This window comes from Pelophylax lessonae (genome assembly GCF_965119305.1).
Source record: "Pelophylax lessonae genome assembly, chromosome: 7".
NCBI classification, from domain to species: domain Eukaryota; kingdom Metazoa; phylum Chordata; class Amphibia; order Anura; family Ranidae; genus Pelophylax; species Pelophylax lessonae.
The window spans coordinates 155,455,333-155,480,502 of NC_138774.1; the positions used below are offsets into that span (position 1 = coordinate 155,455,333).

At 41.0% G+C, this 25,170-nt stretch overlaps 1 protein-coding gene across 1 annotated transcript in view; it reads right to left on the minus strand.

Moving 5' to 3' along the window:
* The window catches only part of VSIG1 (V-set and immunoglobulin domain containing 1), a gene marked incomplete at both ends in the record, with an annotated part of 159,258 nt that overhangs the window by 28,970 nt on the left and 105,118 nt on the right, over window positions 1–25,170 (minus strand). Inside the window, 3 exons of the mRNA XM_082264180.1 lie at window positions 9,651–9,749; window positions 17,887–18,059; window positions 22,271–22,337. Of these exons, the coding sequence (XP_082120306.1) occupies window positions 9,651–9,749; window positions 17,887–18,059; window positions 22,271–22,337 (339 nt within the window). The remainder of the gene's footprint in view (window positions 1–9,650; window positions 9,750–17,886; window positions 18,060–22,270; window positions 22,338–25,170) is intronic.

Genomic DNA, 25,170 nt, shown 5'->3' on the forward strand with positions numbered 1-25,170 from the left:
TTAAATACAGAAAGCCCTACCCTAAGAGATTGGTTCAATAGAATCAAATATATATAAAACATGAAGTATTTGGGCAGCAGAGATGAGAAACAAGCAGAAAGCTTATCGAATAAATAGAGAAATTGGGCAGATTTTAAAAAGACTAACAAATATATAGCAATATGGGTAGATTAGGGGTATGACTGGAGACTGAAGAGCTTAATAAAAGTAAACAAAGTATTAGGAGAGGAGGCACAACAAAGGAAATTGGTGTAATGGTAATGGGGGGTTCATGGGTTCAACAGAGTTCATGGGATCTAGGGAAATAGGGGGAAAAGGCCGCAATGGAAATAGGTGAAGTATTTTTGTATGTGTTTGTATACATTGAATTTAAAACTAATACAATTTTATAAGAAAAAAGAAAATTTTGTTCAAATTAATGTAGACCATAGCAACTAATTTGATTTCAGTTTACAGTAATCAGATCAGTAAAAGATTCAGGGCCGCTGATAGGGGGGGACCACCAGTCCTCCTGTAGGGGGCCCAGGCACACAGGGGGGCCCCAAAAGCACAAGGAATCTGTGCAGTCAGGAGGAGGGGCAATTACAGAAGGAAGCCCCGTGCGACTTTCTGCAGCAGTTTCTCCCCCTCCTGCCAGCTTTCACCTGCTGCAGGGAGAGACATAGACACAGGGGATCATTCCTGTAATTGCTTCCCTGGCACCGATCCCCCTCCCTGTTCCGCCTGCTTCTGACCCCCTCCCTCCTGTGTGCCCCCCTTTCACTGTGCCCCCTGTCCTGTAAAAATTTAAAAACAAAAATGTAAAATAAAAAAATTGTAAACATTTTTAACATTTATAAAAAAGTTATACATTTTTATACTTTTTTTTACTATAGCACCACAGGGTGGCAGTAAACACCGTCAGATGTGATCAGTGCAAATGAAAGATGGCAAACAGAACATACAAAGGTATACTGAACATGGGTCCTTATGAAACAAATCTGCATGTCAAAAACTGCAGGTAAAAAAAAAAATGTGCAGTTTGGGTGTGGACAAGCTCCACGAGGCTATATGCAGAAGTTGGGAGCCATGCTGTTAAAATTGTCCACATATAACTATCTGGATCTGACATTAATCGTTGATCAAAGTGCCTCAGTTCCTATGTTATTATCATGTGTTTCACCACTCAGAAAACCTGGAACCTCTCAAATATGAACAAGTTTTCTTGCTATTCCAGCAGACATAAGTATTTCTCCCAGAGAATATTACGTGGAAATATTAGGAGAAAAGTACTTCTATGTGCATTAATTTTGGTCACTTGGGGTTGAAAATATTTTTAGAAACCAAACCTTACAATGACACCAAAACGTTTAAGTGACTTTAAAGTGTTAGTAAACCCAGAACCCTGCAATCACTATATCTGGAGTGGTCTCCCACAGTACACATGTAGCAGGATTCCCAGCCGTTTTGCTGGATATGGGTGTAACGCTCCTGCGTTTTATGTATGATGTGGATTTACAGCTGCAGAAATATTCCACTTCAGTAGTCATGTAGAGAAACGCTGAGACACCAATCCCAACTCCCAAAGATTCATCATGTGTGGATGATCTCAATTCAGCAAGTAAATACACACACTCAATAAGAAGTTCCTGGAGTGATCTATGTATATAGTAGTATAGAGGTGATAGGCTTAAGAGACAGGTTGAGTTGAGACGATAGGTGACAGACACTTGAGAGGAATGTTCATGAGAATGAGATAGTAACAGGTGGGATGCAGATAGGTTAGCAATTATGTATGGTAGTAGATGATAGGATAGCAGATGACATACAGGAGAGACTAACCCAGTGCAAGAGCAGATGATAGTAGGCTCAAGAGCTAGCAATCTAGATAGTGCAGATGTAGTAACAGTCCTTAGTATGCAGAGCTAGACAGTGTAAGCTTTAGTATGAAGGTTATTGAGGTTTCCCCTGTGGGGTACTCATCACTAGTAGCAATGTAGCAGAGGAGAGGTTCGACAAGAGCGGATGATCCGGTAGCGGGATACAGGGATCAGCGCAGCGTGGTTCCGACAGCGAGGTATGCTTGCAAGCATGAGAGCTTCAAGACAGGTTAGCATCAAGGCACATCTAGGCACACAGCAGGTTGAACGAACACATGTGAGTGAGAGCTGGTGATTTAAATAGCTGTTCAGTCCGGCGCTCAGTGATGACAGCATCAGTCTTAAAGGTAAACACACCTATATGTGCTTCATCTATCTAGGTAGATGGAAAGCACCCGGAAATGATGTGATAGGAGGCACTGAGAGTGCCAGAACCTTACAGTACCCCCCCCGTAAGGCCGGCTCCGGAAGGCCTCTAAGGCTGGTTGTCGATATAAGAATCAGAAAAAGCTGGTTGCCGATGTGAGAATCGGAAAAGACTGGTTGCCGATATGAGAATCGGATAACACTGGTTGCCGATACGAGAGTCGGATAATACTGGTTGCCGATACGAGAATCGGATAAGAATGGTTGCCGATACGAGAATCGGATAAGACTGGTTGCCGATACGAGAATCGGATAAGACTGGTTGCCGATACGAGAATCGGATAAGACTGGTTGCCGATACGAGAATCGGATAAGACTAGTTGCCGATACGAGAATCGGATAATACTGGTTGCCGATACGAGAATCGGATAAGACTGGTTGCCGATGCGAGAATCGGATAAGACTGGTTGCCGATACGAAAATCGGATAAGGCTGGTTGCCGATAAGAGAATCGGATAAGACTGGTTGCCGATACGAGAATCGGATAAGACTGGTTGCCGATACGAGAATCGGATAAGACTGGTTGCCGATACGAGAATCGGATAAGACTAGTTGCCGATACGAGAATCGGATAATACTGGTTGCCGATACGAGAATCGGATAAGACTGGTTGTCGATGCGAGAATCGGATAAGACTGGTTGCTGATACGAGAATCGGATAAGGCTGGTTGCCGATACGAGAATCGGATAAGACTGGTTGCCGATACGAGAATTGGATAAGACTGGTTGCCGATACGAGAATCGGATAAGACTGGTTGCCGATACGAGAATCGGATAAGACTGGTTGCCGATACGAGAATCGGATCACTTGTTGCCGATATGAGAATCGGATCAGGTTGGTAACCGATCTGAGAATCGGATAGGACTTGTTGCCGATACGAGAATCGGATCAGGTTGGTAACCGATGTGAGAATCGGATCACTTGTTGCCGATATGAGAATCGGATCACTTGTTGACGATACGAGAATCGGATCAGGTTGGTAACCGATGTGAGAATCGGAACACTTGTTACCGATATGAAAATCGGATCAGGTTGGTAACCGATGTGAGAATCGGATTACTTGTTGCCGATACGAGAATCGGATCAGGTTGGTAACCGATGTGAGAATCGGATCACTTGTTGCCGATATGAGAATCGGATCAGGTTGGTAACCAATGTGAGAATCGGATCACTTGTTGCCGATATGAGAATCGGATCATGTTGGTAACCGATGTGAGAATCGGATCACTTGTTGCCGATATGAAAATCGGATCAGGTTGGTAACCGATCTGAGAATCGGATCACTTGTTGCTGATATGAGAATCAGATCAGGTTGGTAACCGATCTGAGAATCGGATCACTTGTTGTTAGGGTGTCTGCTACATGAACCCCTCACTAGAATCGGACGCATAACCATCCGAAGTAGTCCTAGTAGTCCTAGCAACCAATGCTTCTTCAAACATCCTCAGATCCTTCCTACATACCACTGTGCCATTAGAAGCGCGTACGCAGTCAGGTGCAAGAATCTCAATGTTTTCATTGGAAGCTAGAAATGTACTTGCAAAAATAGGAGTATCTATACCAACATCTGCCAATTTCTGGGTGTCCTTTTCTGATATAGAACGGGGACAGGGCTGGCAACAGCCTTGGTAATTTCCAGGCTGTTTTTCAGGGAAGACAGTTCGGATTCGCCTGGCCTCCATTGGGAGAGCCTTAGGCCTATGGGGTCGGGTTGGGCAGGATGTAATGAAATGTCCCCCTTCTCCACAATAAAAACAAAGGCCACAGATTCTCCTGTGATCTTTTTTTTTTGTAAGAACAGCTTAGTATGTACGGCACCAATCTCCATAGGCTCCTCATCCATCTCTGTAGGATCAGGGTTCAAATGAGATGTGTCAGAGTGACAAGGCTGACTGTTTAAGGCAGGCTTGGACCATGACCAGGCAGGATCACCATATTCATTTGGTTTCCTTTTTTCCCTAGGTAGCCGGGGTCTGCGGTTACCTGGAGCAGGTTTAGGAGTAGATTTTTGGGAGGGGAGACACTGGGAGTGCATCGCAATTGCAAATGATTCCCAATTGTCTAGGATCAGACTTTTTTCTTGCAGTTTCTGGTATGCCCATGTTTTCATTTTGCCAGAAAGCAAATTAATGGCAGCATGAACTTTAATAAAGTCATTATGATAGGTCCTGGGCTTAAGGATAAATAGGAGCTCACAATCCATACGAAAAAAAAGAAAAGAGGAACGGGAACCATCAAACCTGTCTGGTAGAAGGACAAGAGGTTCTGGGGGTTGAGCAGCAGTAGGCTGTGTCAGTCTAGCCACCTGCTGCGTCAGAGCCTGATTGTCTTCTTTTAATTCAGTAAGTGCGTGTATTAACGCAGTTACTTGTTGTGTTAACTGTGTCACCTGAGTGGTCATTTCTGCTGAATCCATTTTATCTGGTTCGTTCAATCTGTAACGCTCCTGCGTTTTATGTATGATGTGGATTTACAGCTGCAGAAATATTCCACTTCAGTAGTCATGTAGAGAAACGCTGAGACACCAATCCCAACTCCCAAAGACTCATCATGTGTGGATGATCTCAATTCAGCAAGTAAATACACACACTCAATAAGAAGTTCCTGGAGTGATCTATGTATATAGTAGTATAGAGGTGATAGGCTGAAGAGACAGGTTGAGTTGAGACGATAGGTGACAGACACTTGAGAGGAATGTTCTTGAGAATGAGATAGTAACAGGTGGGATGCAGATAGGTTAGCAATTATGTATGGTAGTAGATGATAGGATAGCAGATGACATACAGGAGAGACTAACCCAGTGCAAGAGCAGATGATAGTAGGCTCAAGAGCTAGCAATCTAGATAGTGCAGATGTAGTAACAGTCCTTAGTATGCAGAGCTAGACAGTGTAAGCTTTAGTATGAAGGTTATTGAGGTTTCCCCTGTGGGGTACTTATCACTAGTAGCAATGTAGCAGAGGAGAGGTTCGACAAGAGCGGATGATCCGGTAGCGGGATACAGGGATCAGCGCAGCGTGGTTCCGACAGCGAGGTATGCTTGCAAGCATGAGAGCTTCAAGACAGGTTAGCATCAAGGCACATCTAGGCACACAGCAGGTTGAACGAACACATGTGAGTGAGAGCTGGTGATTTAAATAGCTGTTCAGTCCGGCGCTCAGTGATGACAGCATCAGTCTTAAAGGTAAACACACCTATATGTGCTTCATCTATCTAGGTAGATGGAAAGCACCCGGAAATGATGTGATAGGAGGCACTGAGAGTGCCAGAACCTTACAATGGGTCCCCCTGGGCCACCGGGTGCAACAAAGGTACCCCTGTGCATGTTCCTCCAAGTGTGAGTGCTGAAACAATGAGCAGTCCAGTATCTTTGGGTTTTTTGTATTTATTGAGAACTTGGATGGGAGAAGGGAATGAGTGGGATACTCCTTTGGCTCAGCTATGCACAATTTGCTAGGGACAACTGAAAACGCTTCTTGGTGCTGACTTGATGCTGGCGAGATGCCGGTCAATCTCGGTTGATACTGGTTAACACTGGCTTGCTGCCTGTTAACTCCAAACTGACCTTGGACTGCTTTCTCACATGAAGTCCTTTCTTTAGCTCCCTTAAGCACTCCTTGCTGAAGTAGCTACTTGTGCTGCTGCTGTGCTGCTAAACACTTTAGGGCCCACACCAGCACCCATGGTCAGGTTTCCTCCACTGTCCAATAAGAACCCTCATTGGACACAGTGGGGAGACTCCCCAGACTCAACAGACACCCTTGGAAGCACATGACAGCCTAACGAAATGATCAGGCCCTCCTGATATGCAGACAGGGCCACCCATATTCTTCTTCCTAGCACCTACCTAGGAGGGTGCTACACATAGAACATGGAAATGCAATCATTTTAGTAAATTTAAACTGCTAAACACCCTTTCTCATTAGCGGCATTTAGCAATTTTGTGACTTCTATCAGTGCCTGGTTAAAGCTTGTAGGAGGACTTTTCATACTGCACTGGCTGTCCTATGAGGATGCAGAACCCCTGAATCTCTGTCTGAGCAGTGCTGATTGGCCCTGTGCTGATCACATGCACCCTTCCAAGGAAAAGCAATACACATCAAACTGATCATGTGCAGACTGACTAACTCTGTCTTACCTGGACATGTTTGGGGGGTAATGCAAGAAGGGGAGGCTCTGTGCATACAGGATCAAACAGCCTTTTTACACAATGCAGAGGATTAACCCCTTAAGATCCACAGTGAGTATAACAAGCATGCTTTTTTGTGTATAGAGACTGATTTTACTGTTTTGGGTTTAGTAACACTTTTAGGATGCCATAAAGCATATTCTCCAGCTTTATTGTTGATATGGTGTGCATATTTGTCTTCTTGATCATTGATAGATCATAAATAAACCTTTGCTGCATACGTCTTATTCAAATTTAGAACTTTGCGTAGACTGACAAAGCTCAAACCTGTGTTTAAGATCTTCTCTGACAACTGGACACTGCTAACAATCCTCAGAAATTACTGAGGTGACTTTATTTCTGTATTCTTGGAAAGTTTATCCAAGCTCACTGGAAAGTCAAAATATAACTGACCCAAGAAACTATTCAGGCCTACAGCAATGAATGTGACCTATGACCAATTATCCCCTATGGTGTTAGTGAGAATGATAAAAGAAGAATGATCTAGAAAGGTAAAAACAAGCATGTGAATAACATAAGTGAAGAATACAACATTACCTTTACACACGGAAGTTGACAATTTGGGTGATTTTTAAATGTTATGTTTCTATTTGCCAGAAATCATAATGCATAAACCAAACAGCTCCCCAGTAATGAATGATGATGAGGTATGGGAAATAGTTTAGTCCACACATAGGTGTGTGCAGCCTATTGCATTAGGGTGTGCACCCCGAAGCTCCAACACTGCTGCTGACTGTTGCCCCCCGTGACAGGTCTCTTGGCCCTATTAACCCCGCAGCACTGGAATATCACAGCTGTGGGGTTATATGCACACAGATTATAGACAGAGAGCTAATAGAGAGCTTGCTGTTACCCAGCAAATTTCCCTTGTCCTCCCCAATTAAAAATCCCCCTTTTTTTCAAGTGTCCCCCCAAAATCACCTCTACAAACCTCTTTGCTTACCTCTGCGCCCCCTCTCCACAACTCACGTATGCAACCCTCATCCACAGCTCACCTTTTCTTTGCCCTGTTCACAGCTCACCTTTTGCCCCCCCCCGTCTACAGCTCAACTCTGCACCCCCCTCTGTCCATGACTCACCTTTGTACCCCCTGTCAATATCTCACCTCTGCACTTCTCTGTCCACTTACACACCCAGTTCAAAACTCACCTCTGCACCCCCAACCATAGCTTGTCTCTGCACCCCCATCCACAGCTTATTCCAACGGCTCTGTCCTCTGCACAAATCCCACCCCTCCCCAGCTCTCACCTCCGCACAACCCATTCCCCCTTTACAGCTTGCACCTCTATACAACCTGCCCTTCATTGCTCTCACCTCTGCACATTCCCCTCCCACCCCAACAGCTCTCACCTTTGCACAACCCCCATTTCCCTTATGTCACCTTTGTACAATTTGTTCCCCCTTCCCAACTCTCACGTCTGTACAAATCACTCCCCGCCCCCCCCCCCCCCCTTATCCAGCTCTCACCTTCACTGTACTGGACACTCAACCTTCCCAGAGTTGGCTTTCTGAACAACCACCTCCCGCTAGCACACCAAAGCTGGTAGAGGAAATAATGCAGAAAACTTCCTCTATCACCTCCTGTGAAAAGTAACAGGTTTTACAGGGCAGGCCCGCTGGAGGTGGCGTAATGGAGTGCCGCAACGTTCTGGCTGTAAAAAAGCACTGGTTTTATGTATCAAAGTCGTCTTCTACAGTGCACCAGATTTAGGGATTCATCTAAGAAGCTGGCACTTAGTCCTGCCCAGCCTCTGCGATCTGATTTATACACCCGCTCCTGCCTGCATGTCAAATTTTCACATGCATCCATTTCTATGGGCTGCAGGCACACAGCTCTGGGCTGGATGCACACTAATCTGACAGCGGCTCTGAACAGAGGTGCTGTCTGAATGAGCCCTTAGGCTTCTTTACCTTTGCTTTCACCTGGTAATTGTGTTGCTATAGATATTTTTGGGTGGTTTTATAGCATAGTTATATGTGAATAGTTAGATTTTTAAGACCATGTGCTGTTTTAGAAGCTAAGCTTCCCCTATTGATATGCTAACTAACCCGTTTGGTTAGTTTTTGTGAAGTCAGGTTACAGGATATGATATAACAGGAAATGGGGGAGGGTATAAGGAATTTTTTGAATGTATCCTTTACATTGGGCATGCTTATTTGTTAGGAAGGGTAGATAGTTTGTACATTATAGGCATATTTTGTTTTTTTCTGTATAGTAAAATAATACATTACAGAGTTGTATTAGCTTCCTTGGCTTATACAGCAAAGTGATCTTACTAGACACAAGCACAACAGTGATCTGGCCAATAACAAACCTTCTGTATTAGGGTGCTTCCACTCTGGATGAAGGAGCAACAGAGACATCTGTAGACAGCAGCATTATCAAACAGGAGGAAGGGTAGTGTTAGATGTACTAGCAGACTTATGCTGGCCATACACTATACAAAAACTCGTTCAAACTAATTTTCTAAAAACAACCCTCGGCCATTAGAATAAATGATCATGCCATGATGTAATGACCGATAAATCATTCAATGGACATAAATGAATCAGTTTTTGTGCGTTTATTCACATATACCTAGTGCAAACAGTTTGGATGAGAAACACATTAACCTTTCAATTTATCATTCATTCAGCATATAATTTCCAAACTTGTCCTTCGTTTTTCTGGCTCAAAAAAGTCACAACCGATTACCGATTTGTGCCCATTAACTGTCCGAAAAATGAAAGAACTGTCCAAATGATGAATTCGGCTGATTTTTCATATAGTGTATGGCCAGCATTAGATACACTAACAAAGTGGAGCCAAACTCCAGGTAAAACTTTAAAAGCAGTTACAGCAATATTTTTTTTACATTTCCAATGTATTTGATAGAAAATAAAAGAAAGAAGGCTTGCAGCAACCACGTCTAAGAATTGGTAAGCTGCAATATAATTGATGTTTACTTTTTCAGTTTAATACCTCTTTAAAGCTGATATTCATGCAGTAAGGTCACCCAGGCTTAAGGGGACTCTAGGGTGCTCTAGATAAGCATTAACACTACATGTTAAAAACCTGCATGCTATTAACTTTAATAACAGTATTCAATTTTCTTGACAACATGCATACTCCTAAACGCCACAATAGAAAGACAAGTACCATTACTACAAGCCTTGCATTTGGGAATCAATGCTTACCTGCCATCTCCAGCTACACTTTCCCCGTGCATCTCTGAAAATTGCCATCTTTTTACACTGATTCAATGAACCATTCTTCAAACTGGCGCACGGGGAATGCTGTTGTGGAGCAGAAAGTATCTAAGAACTTACTTAATCCCACATTATGCTTATTAAAAGGAAGCTCCAAGCTAATCCAGAAAATAAGGATTGGATGATCAGTAGAAGGAGTGTGGTGAATAAAACTGTTGACAAGTATATGTTTCCTAATCTTCTAAACTGCTATTGAGTGTTTTATGCCAACAGCCTGTCTGGGAGTGTGGTCTGTGCCTCTGCCTACTTAAGAAATGCAAGCATGTGTGTCTATATTCTTTCCTACATATTAAGTGTATGAAACACCATACTGTGGTCCAAAGAAGCATGCAATTTAACGTTCCCATCAAGATCATACTGTATAAAAAGGAACATACAAACTAAATGCAGATTGCTTAACAGACCATAATGGGCCCTTGTGCTTGCAGCTAGTGGGGATAATAGCCGCAGATCAAATTTCAGGTCATAGAAGTTACTCAAATCATTTCTTTTAGATAGATGATCAGAGGATGATGGCATCAAAATATTAATTAATAACGAATTTATAAAAAAAAAAAAAATATTAATTAATAACTATTACAGTCACTTTTTCATGTTCCTTCAGTCCACAATTGCTGGATTAACTTGGAGTGACCCATTAAAATCTTTACGTGCATGCGCACAAGTGAATGAACTCTGCTGGTATTAAAAAATGGTACATATTCTAAATCCCCATGATTGTTCAACACATAAAACAACTTTTTTTATGGTGGATATTTTTAGTGATTGTGTTAAAATATTTGGGAACAAATATAATTTTACTGCCATTTCAATTAGAATGTTTCAATGTATATTCTTTGTTATGTGTGTAATACTATTACACCCTTTTTGAAGTTGAATTAGAATTTAATGGTACTATATAGATTTCTGCACTCCTAAGAGAACCAGATATTACTAATACCTACAGTAGAAAGTAAATTCTTGGCCAAATGCAGGAACCATTTCAGTATGTGGAAAAGTTAAGGTATTAAACCAAAGGGTACATCAGCCTGGAAAAATAAAATTCTACCAAATGTACCATGTGAACCCACTGAAACCCCCGGAGAGACCAGTAACAAGTGTCTGCTTTGGTTAATGCCCATCTAGGGTCCCAAGTTGATCTTTCCTGTGTGAAGCTTGCTACCATCCTATCCAGGTCACAAACTAAAGAAGCAAAGGCATTTTTAGAGAAAGAAAGAAAAAAGGTTTTAGACCTGCCAGGACATCGAACATGTCATCCTCACAGAACACATTGTGAAGATCCATGTGAAAACATTTACCATTGCTGAAGTTCCTAAAAAGGCCATCTAAAAATAACTTAGGAAATGCTAGCACTCAAGGTCATTAAAGAATCACAGAGTGAAGGTCAAGCACACTTGCATTAGTACCAAGCCCAAATGCACCTTACAACTCTGCAAAGACTTTAGAAAACTCAATGGAGTATCTAAGTTTGTTGTGAAATCCCATGACCCAGGTGGACAAATTAATAGAAGGTTTGGGACCAGCCAAATGAATAACTACACTGGACCCCATCAAGTGAATAACTACACTGGACCCCATCACTGGCAGATACTCTGGGCCAAAGAAGCCAGGGGGAAAATCACATTTCCACTTCTTGGTGCCAATTCTAGAATTGCATTTGGGTTTCATTCTGCCACTGTTGCCCTTCAAATGGAAAAGGATAAATTGCTACACCCTGGATAGCAAAGTTTTTCTTCAGCACAGATTGGGGGTTCCATCTTCCCTGGTTAAAGCAGTGTTAGACTCTTTGAGGAGAAGGGGTTTTACTGTCAACCCTGAGAAATGTGCATTTGGAATTGAAGAAGCAAGGTATCAGGGGTATATTGTGGCTATAGGATCTCATGAATGCCCAGTTAAGCAACGTAGATGCCATACATGATTAGAACTGGCTTAAGGAAGAAAAAGGTTTAAGCATTCCCGGGCTCAGTTGGATACTACCAACCACTTTCCCCCAACTGTTCCACCATAACTGCTCCACTGACCTAACAAAGAGCAGGAAGTAAGTGATGATTCAGTGGAAGACATTTTACTGAAGGCTAAGGCCGCGCTATACTAAAAGCCATTGCTGGTTGCCCTGTTTTTTTCCCCAGGAATTTTTGGTTCAGACAGATGTTTTAGCTGAAGGTTTTGGAGCAGTCTTGTCTCAAGAGGTCAATGAGGAAGAGCATGCCAAGGTTTATATTAGCAGTAAATGGTGGCTGCCAAGAAAAACTATGATGTGGTGAAACAAGAATGCTTGGCTTTAAAATTGTCTCTGGACACTCTGCAGTTCTTTCTGCTAGGCAGGAGATGCAGTTTGGTGTTGAACTATGCCCCATGCCTGGAAAAAACAAAGCATGCTAATGCAAAGGTGGTTCAGGGCTAATGCGGGGAGGGGGGTAGATGTACAGGACACCAGGGATGGACAAAATATCTTCACATTATTTGTATTATAGTCTTTTGAAGAGCCAGGAGAGGGTTACTAAACCTGTAAGAGGGGGTTCAATTCAGGAAACTCCAAAGCACACGCGGAGTAGTTGAAGTTGAGCGTGAACAGAGAAAGCTCTTTGAACTGCTGAGTTGGTGAACACTGCTAAGGTTTGTTTTTGCTGGGAAATAGTCAAAGTTCTCTGGACAGTGATAATCCCTCCTGTGGGTAAAACCCCTGAGTTGGTGAGACATTATTTTATTTTCTTTGTGTTGAGGATAAGCCGGCTTCTGTTATTTGTGTTAGATAAAAGCATTTTTTTCGATTTGCTGCTGGAAGCATTATTTTGATGGCCATTTTAAAATATAAATCATGTTTCTGTTTATTATACTGTTTAAAAAAATAAAGCCTCTTTCTGTTTGATTAGGTAAACCTTCAAAGACCTAAATGCTAAACTGCACTAGAACTATCAACACATTTTAGGGCCCAGAAACCTATATATATGGTTGCTCGGAGATTAACAAATCACAACTCGTCACAAAGAGAAATCAAATACAAGCTGAATATCCAGCAAGTCCAAAGTCCACGCTACTGTGCCTCACTTAGCCCCTAACACCAGCCATATGGAATATAAAATAGTACCAGCATCTGAACATTCACTATAAAATAGACCTTTCAGTAATATGAGATTTAACACATTCAGAAATGGAAATCCCTTGTACAAAAAGTCTATTTTGTGTTTAACATGCTTAAAAACTACATTTCAATGTAACATTTTCAGATATATTTCCTTAAATTAAACATTGTAAGTTAGTACACTGGAAATCATTTATGAAAGTTGAAGGAAAGGGATACGAAGAAGTATTTAACTTCTTTTAACTGCACTAAAAATGTAGCTAAAATCTGATTGGCTGATATGAACAAAACAGGTATTTTCATGTTCTTTGGCTTAATACCAGATTTTCAGTGTACATTTGCTATTTAACAATAAATCAGGGTGTTTATTCATAATTAATTATTTTACAAAGTAAATTGCATTATTTAAAGTAATCCTAAAGCCAACACTTTTGTCATTTATGGTGGAGTGGGAAATAGATAAAATCCCTGTCAGTTTTTTTATCTGTCATCTCCTATAGAAACAACAAGGAGGAAATCTCTATTATACAGTCATCACTGTCCTTACTAGGAGATTTCTTCTCTTTCCCCATTTTATTAATTACTAGGACAAATATATAGGATGAATCTTCCTAGTATGAACACATAGAAACCTGTCATGAGTTCTACCATTTACCACTCCTTCTAAAATTGTTTTAAAAAAAGTTTTGGCTTTTAGATAACCTTCAAGAAATTTTAAGACATTTCATCAAGTAAATAAACTTGTGTAAATACCACCATGAACTTTTAAAGCATGCATTCATTTATGAAGGTTACCTAAATCCATAAACTACATGTTCAAAAAATTTTTACTGCAAAAAGTTTCAACACTGAATTATAATACAAGGATTGCAGTAACTAAAGCAAGGTTGCCAAGATATAGAAATGTATAGGCTGTTCACTTAAGCAGTCAAATTATATAAAACATAAATCAATTTTAGGTGCCCCTTCAAGAGGTTGCGCAGTCCCTGCCTATTGGGGCCACAAGAAGCTGCAAGGAGCCACATTTGATGGTTGATTCCCGCAATGACCTTGGCGTGTCGGGGGAGAGGCAGCAAGCTGAAACCTAAGTGGGAGTACACTCCCTGTCGGGTGGAGAAATAAACGTTTCCACTGACCCCTGTGTACAATGTGGTCTCACAAGGCCCTGACCCCATCAAGAAGCAGCTCCACAGCAATCTGCTGAGACTTTGCGTGCTGAGTGGGGATTGTTCCGCCAAGCATGTCACAGACAGAGAGGACAAAAACTCGAAGTCCCCTTCGAGTGGCATCTGCCTCCCATGAAGCTCAGCCATCAACCACCAGCTCATCCAAAGAAGGAGAGCACTGCTGACTCATCTATGGACAGTTCCGGGGTATTAATCCCAGAGGCTACAAGTCCTGCTGACTCCTTGGACTGACTGCTGACTCCCTCATGGATGCATAACCACATGCAGAAGATGACGGTTCTGAGGGTAACCCCACAGAGGACAGTGAGGCCCGCCGCCAAATTCGGTCTAACCCTGGGCAGCTCCCTGCAAAGTACTCTGATTATGTTGTTTGAGCTTGTTTTTCTGCTGTCACTATAGTATGTTCCTTACTGTTGTGTGTGTTGTTCCTTAATAGATTTTGATGCATCTGACAAACGGGGGACGGGGGGAGTGTTGGCAGATGTGGTCCGTACTCCCTACTGCAGGTGACGCTTGACCGCAGTGTCAGTACAGAAAGGGAGGGAAGAAGCGAGGAACTGGGTTCCTCTATTATTTTTTGCAGTCGCAAGGGGAACAGCTGTCTAGTTGGAAGCTGATGCCTGTTATAACCTCCGCAGCCATCTTCCGTAAGGGCAGAGCTTATTTAAGGCCCTGGCCCCCTGATATGGTGCACATTGTGCGAGTGGTTAGATTAGGGACAGGTTCCTTGCATGTCAGGGACAGCATATAGCAGCAGGGAAAGGTTCCAGAGGAGTAAGGAAAGCTCAGGTATTAAGCTATTTCCTGCCAGGAAGCCACCCATTTGGGTGTGGACCAGCCAGGTCACATTCCTGTTCCTCGCTGCAGATAATGCTCCTCTGCTATTGTTTTGTATGTGGCTCTGGCTGGCTGTGAGTACCCACCAGGCCTAATTTTACATTGTTGGGACTTTCTTAATTAACCGTTCTCTTTCACATTGGCCTTAGTGTGTTATTTGCTCACTAACACACCACGGTGTACCCAACTTTCTTTGATATAAATGCTGGGGTATTTCCTGACATCTATTAGAACTTAAGAAGTGGATTGGAGAAGCTATGGAACGTCTTCAACATTACAAAACACAAGCTTTGAATGAGACTAACTACTTGCTGTCTAAATTGTATCTATGTCACACCTCGTTTTTTTGCTTTGTATGGCTCTTATGCATAAAGCCCCTTGTTCATTCAGTAATTTAAGTACCTTTGGTAAGGTATTGTCTGTTAATGCACAAGTACGTCTTTCTTTTACTGAATTAATAAAACTGTATTAAAGCTAAATTGTTTCTGTGTCCAAATGAAAGCGAACAATCAGCTTTTACACAATTTGCTTCTTAAACACAAATTCCTAACAGGAGTGTCATAAAATTAAAAAAAAAATTAATTCTAAATGCTGTGGCATAAAAAATGAATCTTCCACAGTGTGTTTTCAGATCCTTGCATGTATGATATTCTGTTAAGCTTGCTAGTGATAAGGCTGGGTTCACACTAGTGCGAATTGAATGTGGGTTTCCCCACATTCAATTTGCATGATAGGAGAGTGTGCTATGCTCTCAATGGAGCCAATTCCTACATCTCTGGGGTGGCTGCGGAGCGAATTTCACAATTCAGACCGGCAGCATTAAGTCTTCAGGAAAGTCCCCCAGGATCCTGCTTTGTTTTATATTTAAAGGGATTTTCCACAGTCAGATTTTCCACAGAGAAATTTAAAACACTTGGTGATGTTCCAGTCAGCATTGGGATATTAACCTTCTGCAATCCTCTGTTAATCAGCAATTTTAGAGGAGTATCCTCAAACTCACAAGATCTTTGAGGTCAGAAATGCAGCATGGCAATACATACCAATCAGAATTTATTGTTAAAAACTGAAACTCCTTTAAGATTACTTTGTTAACCTCCTTAGCGGTAGAGTGTGGCTTGGGGTTAACTTTCAGTACCAAAAGCGGTAACCCCTAGCCACACTCGAGATTACCCCGCAATTTTACTCACCTTCCCTGCTCTCCCCCACCGTCCTCCCCGGCGTCCTTACACTCTCTCCCCGCTCTGTGAACGGCTGATTGCCTGCACTTGCCTTCCGGTTCCTTCCCTGCGAGCGTTGCAACACAGGGGGGTGGAACCGGCGGCAAATTCAAAAGTGTAAATACACAAATGACATGATACAAAGCTGATATCCTAACAGATTACACTGTATCATGCCATTTCAGCACAGGATTGCACCTGGTGACTTTTCCAGTGCCCTGCCTGTGCTTTTCCAATGCTTTGTGCCTGGAAAATTTCGAACAACCATGGCGCCCAAAAAGCGTCCTTTTTGCGCAAAAGCGCTTTTAGAAAAACTGGAAAACAACGAGAGCTAAAAGCGCAAAAAGAACGCCTTTTGGGTGCCATGGTCGTTCTCTAATTTCCAGGCACAAAGAACTGGAAAAGCACAGGCAGAGCACTGGGAAAGTCACCAGGTGAAATCGTGTGGTGAAATGGCATGATACAGTGTAATGCGTTAGGATCACAACTTTATATCATGTAATTTAGTGTATTTATATTTTTGAAATTGCCGTTGGTTTCACCCCCCTGCGTCGCAACGCTCGCAGGGAAGGGAACCGGAAGACAGGTGCCGCCATCAGCTGGGAGGACAGCGGGAGGATGGTGGGGGATCGCAGGGGAAAGTGAGTTTTTAAATATAAAACAACAGATTTCCATGCAAAAGAATGTACCGCATTTAGCACAGAAATGCTGACATAATCAGACCGCCAGGGAGGATAAAGGGCAACTCAACTCAAATAGTGGAGTTTGCCTTATATTTCGGCTTTGGGTGACTGCTAGCATGAGTGTAGCTAGTGCTGGGGAGGGGCCCTGCATCTGCTGGTGGGTGCTCAATATTTTTCTTCAATATGACATTTATGCACTTGTCAGATTCTTTCCCATCCACTGGCCTGTCTGTCGGACCTGTAGCTGAGGGCAGGGCTCTAAAAACACCTACTTGTCTCTATGCTACAGGTCACACAGGTGGCAGGCAGGCCAGTAGGGAGAAACAGAAGACAGCAACTGCATAAGTGACATATTCAAAAAAAATTACAGGCTGTTGCAGCGTTAGGACCCAGGGCACTGAAGTTGCCTAGTAAAAACATTTCAAAGAGGAAGGGGGGACTTTATGCTGGGTGCAGTTTTGTCCTGGGGGTGGGAGGGGGTCTATATTGGGAGGAGAGAAGAATATTTTGTTTTGGGAGACACTGTCTGCATTATTTACTTTTGACCCCTACACTCCATGTGTCACATGCTCCTGACCCCTATATTCAGTACATTACTTACTCCTGATGTAAGCACTCTGTGTGTTACCTACTCCTGACCCCTGCACTTTGTGCCTTACTTATTCTGGACCTAGAGCAGAGTAGACTTAGGTTTTATTTGACCAGCTCCTCCCAGTGGAATTAGGCTACACCCACCATTTTCAGTAGAGTGCCTTATCATAGCTGTTCACACGTTGCTCCAGGTCTTTTATTTCCCTAGAAATGCCCCGACTGCTGGAAAACTGAATAACATGCTAACATTCTAGATATCTAGTGGCATTGTCTCACCACCAGCATTCTAAAATGTTGGTGTAACATTGTTTTTGGTGGATTCTTTGTAATGTAGAATAATTGTAAAAGGTAATATAAATATACAAGAATGTAATACACTTCAAAACTTTGTGAGGAGGGGGTTAAAGACCAAATACTTTAGCAGTGTGACCCAGCAGCACCAACCAAAGCTGAAAAGGCATTTTTTTATGGAGTTGTCATCTTAAAATAGTATACTGTATGTCTACTAACATAAGGCTATATTGGAAAAAAATATTATACATACAATGCTGATTCTTTTATACTCACAGGAATTTGCTGTTGTGAATGAGCTTCCAAGAGATTCCATTGTATTAGCAAATTTTGTGTGTTGGTGGAAAAAAGGGATGAAAGGGTATATGCACAGTTTAGAGTGATACTATTTCCTGCAGTCACATTGATTACTGGGTTTGGTATTGTCACTGTTACACAGTGGGCCAAACCTATGGAGAGAAATAACAAGTATTAGGTATTCTCAGGCAAGATTAATTGCTTTAAAGCTCTCATATATCCTGCAATGCAGGTCATCATTTGTCATTTATATACAGTCAGGTCCATAAATATTGGGACATCTAAACAATTCTAATCTTTTTGGCTCTATACACCACCACAATGGATTTGAAATGAAACAAACAAGATGTGCTTTATTTCAGACTTTCAGCTTTAATTTGAGGGTATTTACATCCAAATCAGGTGAACGGTGTAGGAATTACAACAGTTTGTATATGTGCCTCCCACTTTTAAAGGGACCAAAAGTAATGGGACAGATTAACAATCATAAATCAAACTTTCACTTTTTAATACTTGGTTGCAAATCCCTTGCAGTCAATTACAGCCTGAGGTCTGGAACGCATAGACATCATAAGACACTGGGTTTCATCCCTGGTGATGCTCTGCCAGGCCTCTATTGCAACTGTCTTCGGTTCCTGCTTGTTCTTGGGGCATTTTCCCTTCAGTTTTGTCTTCAGCAAGTGAAATGCATGCTCAATCGGATTCAGGTGAGGTGATTGACTTGGCCATTGCATAACGTTCCACTTCTTTCCCTTAAAAAACTCTTTGGTTGCTTTCGCAGTATGCTTCGGGTCATTGTCCATCTGCACTGTGAAGCGCCATCCAATGAGTTCTGAAGCATTTGGCTGAATATGAGCAGATAATATTGCCCGAAACACTTCAGAATTCATCCTGCTGCTTTTGTCAGCAGTCACATCATCAATAAAAACAAGAGAACCAGTTCCATTGGCAACCATACATGCCCACGCTATGACACTACCACCACCATGCTTCACTAATGAGGTGGTATGCTTTGGTTCATGAGCAGTTCCTTTCCTTCTCCATACTCTTCTCTTCCCATCACTCTGGTACAAGTTGATCTTGGTCTCATCTGTCCATAGGATGTTGTTCCAGAACTGTGAAGGCTTTTCTAGATGTTGTTTGGCAAACTCTAATCTGGCCTTCCTGTTTTTGAGGCTCACCAATGGTTTACATCTTGTGGTGAACCCTCTGTATTCCCTCTGGTGAAGTGTTCTCTTGATTGTTGACTTTGACACACATACACCTACCTCCTAGAGATTGTTCTTGAGCTGGCCAACTGCTGTGAAGGGTGTTTTCTTCACCAGGGAAAGAATTCTTCGGTCATCCACCACAGTTGTTTTCCGTGGTCTTCCAGGTCTTTTGGTGTTGCTGAGCTCATCTTACTTTTTAAGAATGTTAAAACAGTTGATTTGGCCACACCAAATGTTTTTGCTATCTCTCTGATGGGTTTGTTTTTTTTTTTTCAGCCTAATGATGGCTTGCTTCACTGATAGTGACAGCTCTTTGGATCTCATATTGAGAGTTGAAAGCAACAGATTCCAAATGCAAATAGCACACTTGAAATAAACTCTGGACCTTTTATCTGCTCCTTGTAAATGGGATAATGAGGGAATAACACACACCTGGCCATGGAACAGCTGAGCAGCCAATTGTCCCATTACTTTTGGTCCCTTAAAAAGTGAGAGGCACATATAAAAACTGTTGTAATTCCTACACTGTTCACCTGATTTGGATGCAAATACCCTCAAATTAAAGCTGAACGTCTGCAGTTAAAGTACATCTTGTTTGTTTCATTTCAAATCAATTGTGGTGGTGTATAGAGCTAAAACGATTAGAATTGTGTCGATGTCCCAATATTTATGGACCTGACTGTATTTGTCTAAAACCTATTAGTCATTTAAATGCAGATCTCTTGAGTGTTATAGAATACACAAAACTGAAAATACCTTGAAAGGTTTATATCTTAAAAGATAAGATTTTGCTACAATTTCTGAGATGTATTCTGATTATATTATTCTTAAATTAGTCACAGCTGGTCTGTTTTTTTTTTTTTTTTTTGCAAAAGTCTGTATTGATAGTAAATCTCACATTTAAAATCCAATGAATCAAAACTATATGTCCTAACTATTTGTCCTTAAACAATTATATACAGACTTGTTTTTTATTCATATATTTTATGTATATTTTTTTCATACAATCTCAGTCATGAAAGCTTGCAGTTAGGCTCTTTACTACACATTATACAAGACAATGCTTGCAAATTGTTACCCGGTACTTCGCATTCTTTAAATCAACACAATATTATTTTTTTGGAAGAACATTAAAAAAAACAAACCATAATTTTAAAACCCATTAAACAATTTTATACAGATATTTGTTTACATACAGTAAGGGAAAAAAGTATTTGATCCCCTGCTGATTTTGTACGTTTGCCCACTGACAAAAAAAATGAAGGGTCTATAATTTTAATAGTAGGTTTATTTTAACAGCGAGAGACAGAATAACAACAAAATATCCAGAAAGATTCAACTTAAAAAAGTTATAAATTTATTTGCATTTTAATGAGTGAAAATAGTATTTAATTCATTATAAAGATTTCTGGCTCCCAGGTGTCTTCTATAAAGGTAACGAGCTGAGATTAGGAGCACTCTCTTAAAGGGAGTACTCCTAATCTCAGCTTGTTACCTATATAAAAGACACCTGTCCAAAGAAGTAATCAATTAATCAATCATATTTCAATCTCTCTGCCATGGCCAAGACCAAAGAGCTGTCCAAGGATGTTAGGGAGCAGATTTTAGACTTACACAAGGCTGGAATGAGCTACAAGACCATCACCAAGCAGCTTGGCGAGAGGGTAAAAACAGTTGGTGCGACTATTCACAAATGGAAGAAACACAAAATAACTGTCAATCTCCCTCGGTCTGGGGCTCAATGCAGAATCTCACCTCGTGGAGTTTCAATGATCATGAGAATGGTGAGGAATCAGCCCAGAACTACACGGGAGAATCTTGTCAATGATCTCAATGCTGGATGGGTATTCCAGCATTACAATGACCCAAAACACACGCCAAGGCAACAAAGGAGGTACTCAAGAAGAAGCACATTAAGGTCCTGGAGTGGCCAAGCCAGTCTCCACAAATGAATGTCATAAAAAATATGTGGAGGTAGCTGAAGGTTCGAGTTACCAAACGTCAGCCTTGAAATCTTAAAGACTTGGAGAGAATCTGCAAAGAGGAGTTGGACAAAATCCCTCCTGAGAAGTATGCAAACCTGGTGGCAAAATACAAGAAACGTCTGACCTCTTTGATTGCCAACATGAGTTTTGACACCGAGTACTAAGTCATGTTTTGTGAAGAGGTCAAATACTAATTTTACCCATTAGAATGCAAATCAATTTAGAACTTTTTTGAAATGCGATTTTCCAGATTTTTTTTGTTGGTATTCTGTCTCTCACTGTTAAAATAAACCTACCATAAAAATTATAGACTGATCATTTCTTTGTCAGTGAGCAAACGTACAAAATCAGCAGGGAATCAAATACTTTTTTTTCCCTCACTGTACATCCTAAGTATGTTATTTCATACATCCTGAGTTATGGGAGCTTGAAAGCGGTCAACACCATATGTAACTTTGACATTTCCCTAGGAATGGAACAGCCACAATGGTAACTTTAGAGCTCCTTACCACACATTATAAAGAACAATACTTACAAATTGTTACCTCACATTCTTTAATGCAACACAGTATTATTTTTTGGAAAGAATATTAGAAACCAAACCCTAATTTTAAATCCCACTACTTCACAAAGTGTATTGTATTCAATAAAGTGCTTTGTTATTACTATTGAAAAATTCTTTTTTTGTTTGATATCAGATTTTTGGTTCCATCTCTACTGTCACACCATTATCAATTTTGAGAAACCACCTCTACCGCCTTAGACGTCTACTCACTTCGTTAGAACCCCGCCAGAAATTGATTGCTTTGTGGGTCTACATTACATTGTGGGTGCATTATTTAATAAAGATGAACTCTGGAGGCTGCTGTCAAAGAATTGTTTTGACCAGGTCAACCTTGTCTGCCATTATTTAAATGTCCTTGGTATTTGAAGCATAACCCACAAAAAGCTTGCATACATATAAGTATACATGGGTATGCATCTTTTTTAGCAGTCGGACAGTCTGAACAATCTTCTTCTAAAGTCTGCAATATGGTTAAGACTCAGTTGGGAGTGATACAATAATTCTGTGAACTAGTCAAACCCACATCAAAACCGCGTTCAAAGGTTTTGTATATATCTTTCAAATTCGATTCAGATTCTATCAAAGCTGTAGTTATTATTTACCTGTAAAGCTCAATAGCAGGGCCAGTATCCTGAGACAGAATGAGTGCATGGCGTCAAGATGCAGGAACTGTGAAGTACCAGGTGCTTTCGTGGTTTAGCTTGAATCGTTTGTGACTTCTACTCACAGTTTCCACTTATCGCTGAGCATCAGTAAATCAACAAGGGCTTTTTCACACACAGGTTTTATCAAGCACACTCCCCAGACATCTCCCAATATGGCTCTGTGGGTATTTGTGTTTTCAGTTGAACTATATATCTGGGTGTGTGCACCTGATACATTTGTAATCTGTGTTAACCCCTGTTCTGGGAGGGAATTACACACTCATTGAATGTATGAATTACTAAATTACTAATTGCATAATGCTAATGTGAATTAGTACACAAGGTTGGTGGTTGTCCATAGCTGGATTTAATGGGTTACCAAGAAAGCATTGTTTAAGGTTGGCCGTAGACGGTTTAAATCTCAGCCGTTTCAGCAGGAACCAGCCGAGATTCGAAACCATGTATGGGCAGATTGATTGTACCCAGTTGATCGATTGATCAACTTGAGTGCAACCAGCCTGCTGGATTTTGCATGCAATTATCGCTAGCTCCTGGTATAGTCACTAGCAATAATTACTGTCTTCTCCCAGCGGGGACGACTCTCCCTGCCTCCCTGCTGGGAGAATACAATGGCTCGGCAGGAGGGATTCCCTGTCAACACTGTCTGTATTGATAGGGGAATTGAGCGAATTTCCGTGGTTGCAAGAAAGAAAATTGCTCAATCTATTGCCAGATTTATAGAGTGATTCTAAATGTGAAAGTCACCTAAAGCATCAGTCCACCCAAATGCAACATTTTGACCACAGATTGCTTCTTATCATTCTTGGATACACCAACAGTAAGATCACCTTGCAAGACTCTGCTGCTTGCAAGACTCTGCTGCTGTTTACCTTCAGGCTTTAATGGTTCACACCTACCTTTGCAAAGTCCTAACATTCTTTTGCATTTTCCATAATATAGCATAACAGTAAGACCCTTGTGTAACATTCACAGCACGTATGCAGACCCAGGAGCTTAAGTGCAGAGATCTTACCAATAAAGGAACATTATGGTACTGGTATGGTAAAAGAATATCTCTCAAGAGTAGAGTTTTTTTGGTTAATACAGACATCTTTCATTTGTTCTTTTAAAATTAACTTCAATGATTTCAAATGACATATGAGCAGTGCATATGATTCTCTTGCTGCATTGAATGACAGTGCTAGTTTAAGTAAATACAGAGAATGTTCTGCTTTGCCACAATTTTGTTCAATTACATATGGCAAATCATAGCTTTGTAACTGTTCACCTCAAGGGACTTAATAAAAAAAAATGTGTACACAAGAAATTCAGGTTCAGAGCTATGCTATAAGTACACAGTCCCATCCAGGGCCGTGACTGAACATCATACTTCCCTTTTTTACAAGCTTTGCCCTTTGTGTCCTGTAACTGTTTTAGTAAACATCTGTTATAGAATGTGCTGCGAGGTGGCATGCTATCTTCATTATATACTTTACATAGAACAACTTTCTAATCGTACAGACCACTAAACATGAGAAAGGACATATGGTTTCATAGTTCTTGAACTATAATGAGTCTTCTGATTCCACCTAATACTCCTCTCGGATCCCTGCACTCTTCTTACCATTATAGTTTTCTTGCAGATTTTAGTCCCAAATGTCTAGAGGTATATAGAAAAGGGAACATTTTGAGGATTAATAATGCCCCTTGTAATCCGTGAACCATTATGTTTATTTCAAGGGGTTAAACCTCTGCAAAATTCCTACAAGCTTGTCTCATTTTGGTAAAACTGATAAGTGATATCCACTACCACAGGCGACCATGACCAGTGTTCTTTCACAGGGGTAAATATGTCCTTCTTGACCCCAGGAAGCAATCAGACCAATTCTTTGATTTAAATTATTTTCATACAACTAGATGTGCATGGCTATCTTAAAATGAAAAATAAACCTATGTTTTGTTGGATTGGGGCTGGCAGTGGTGTGTTTTAATTCCCTCTATTCCTTTTACACATATTATCTTGCTCATTAGGACACTGCACAGTTTATCCTTTCTTACCTGAAGAATTAATTCCTATACTGATGGTTCAATCGTCCTGCATACCCAATATATGTTCTTTGATAAGTTCTTTAAACAAAAAGATGATTTTTTAGATGTTTATTTTTGACTCCGGATAGATTTTTGGCATACTAATTAAAACTTTCTAAAGTATCTTTTCATTCCCAGACTAAATATATGTGCAATATATGAACACCTAGAGTACCACATTCTGCATAGTTTGACCTTTACAAGTTTTGACTTTTGAAACTGTAACTCCACATTAGATATTCCCATCTCCATCCATGGTTTCCTTACAGGTTTTAAGGGACTGGCAGGGCACATTCACTTGTGGGCATCAATCAATTCTCTCTCCAAATATTCAGCTTTTATTACAGTGTTTTACCCCTCATTTTTGGGCGTTTTAGATATTTTAAAAGGTGACATGTCTTTGCCTGTAGTTTTATTCAAGGATTTAACTCATTTGCGTAGGAAAAGAAGTCCTCTACTGTTTTTTTGCCTAAAAACTGTGAAGATAAAAACAGGAGAAGTTGAAAACTTTATTGCTACTCAGTCACAAAAGTGAAAAATTCAGATATGGTTTTACTGGGTGGACTTTACCTTACTATACCAGAGTATTGAGATGCCTCTACTGGAGATTATTAAGGTGGCCTTTTAGGCCCTGAGACTTGTGGATGTCCCCAGGAGTACAGTAGTCTGATTTGGTACATTTGCTGGGGGATGCAGGTTTACCATTACAAGGTGATCCTCCTTTCACAGATTATTTCTGATAATGAATTGCTGTTTAATGGACTTTACTA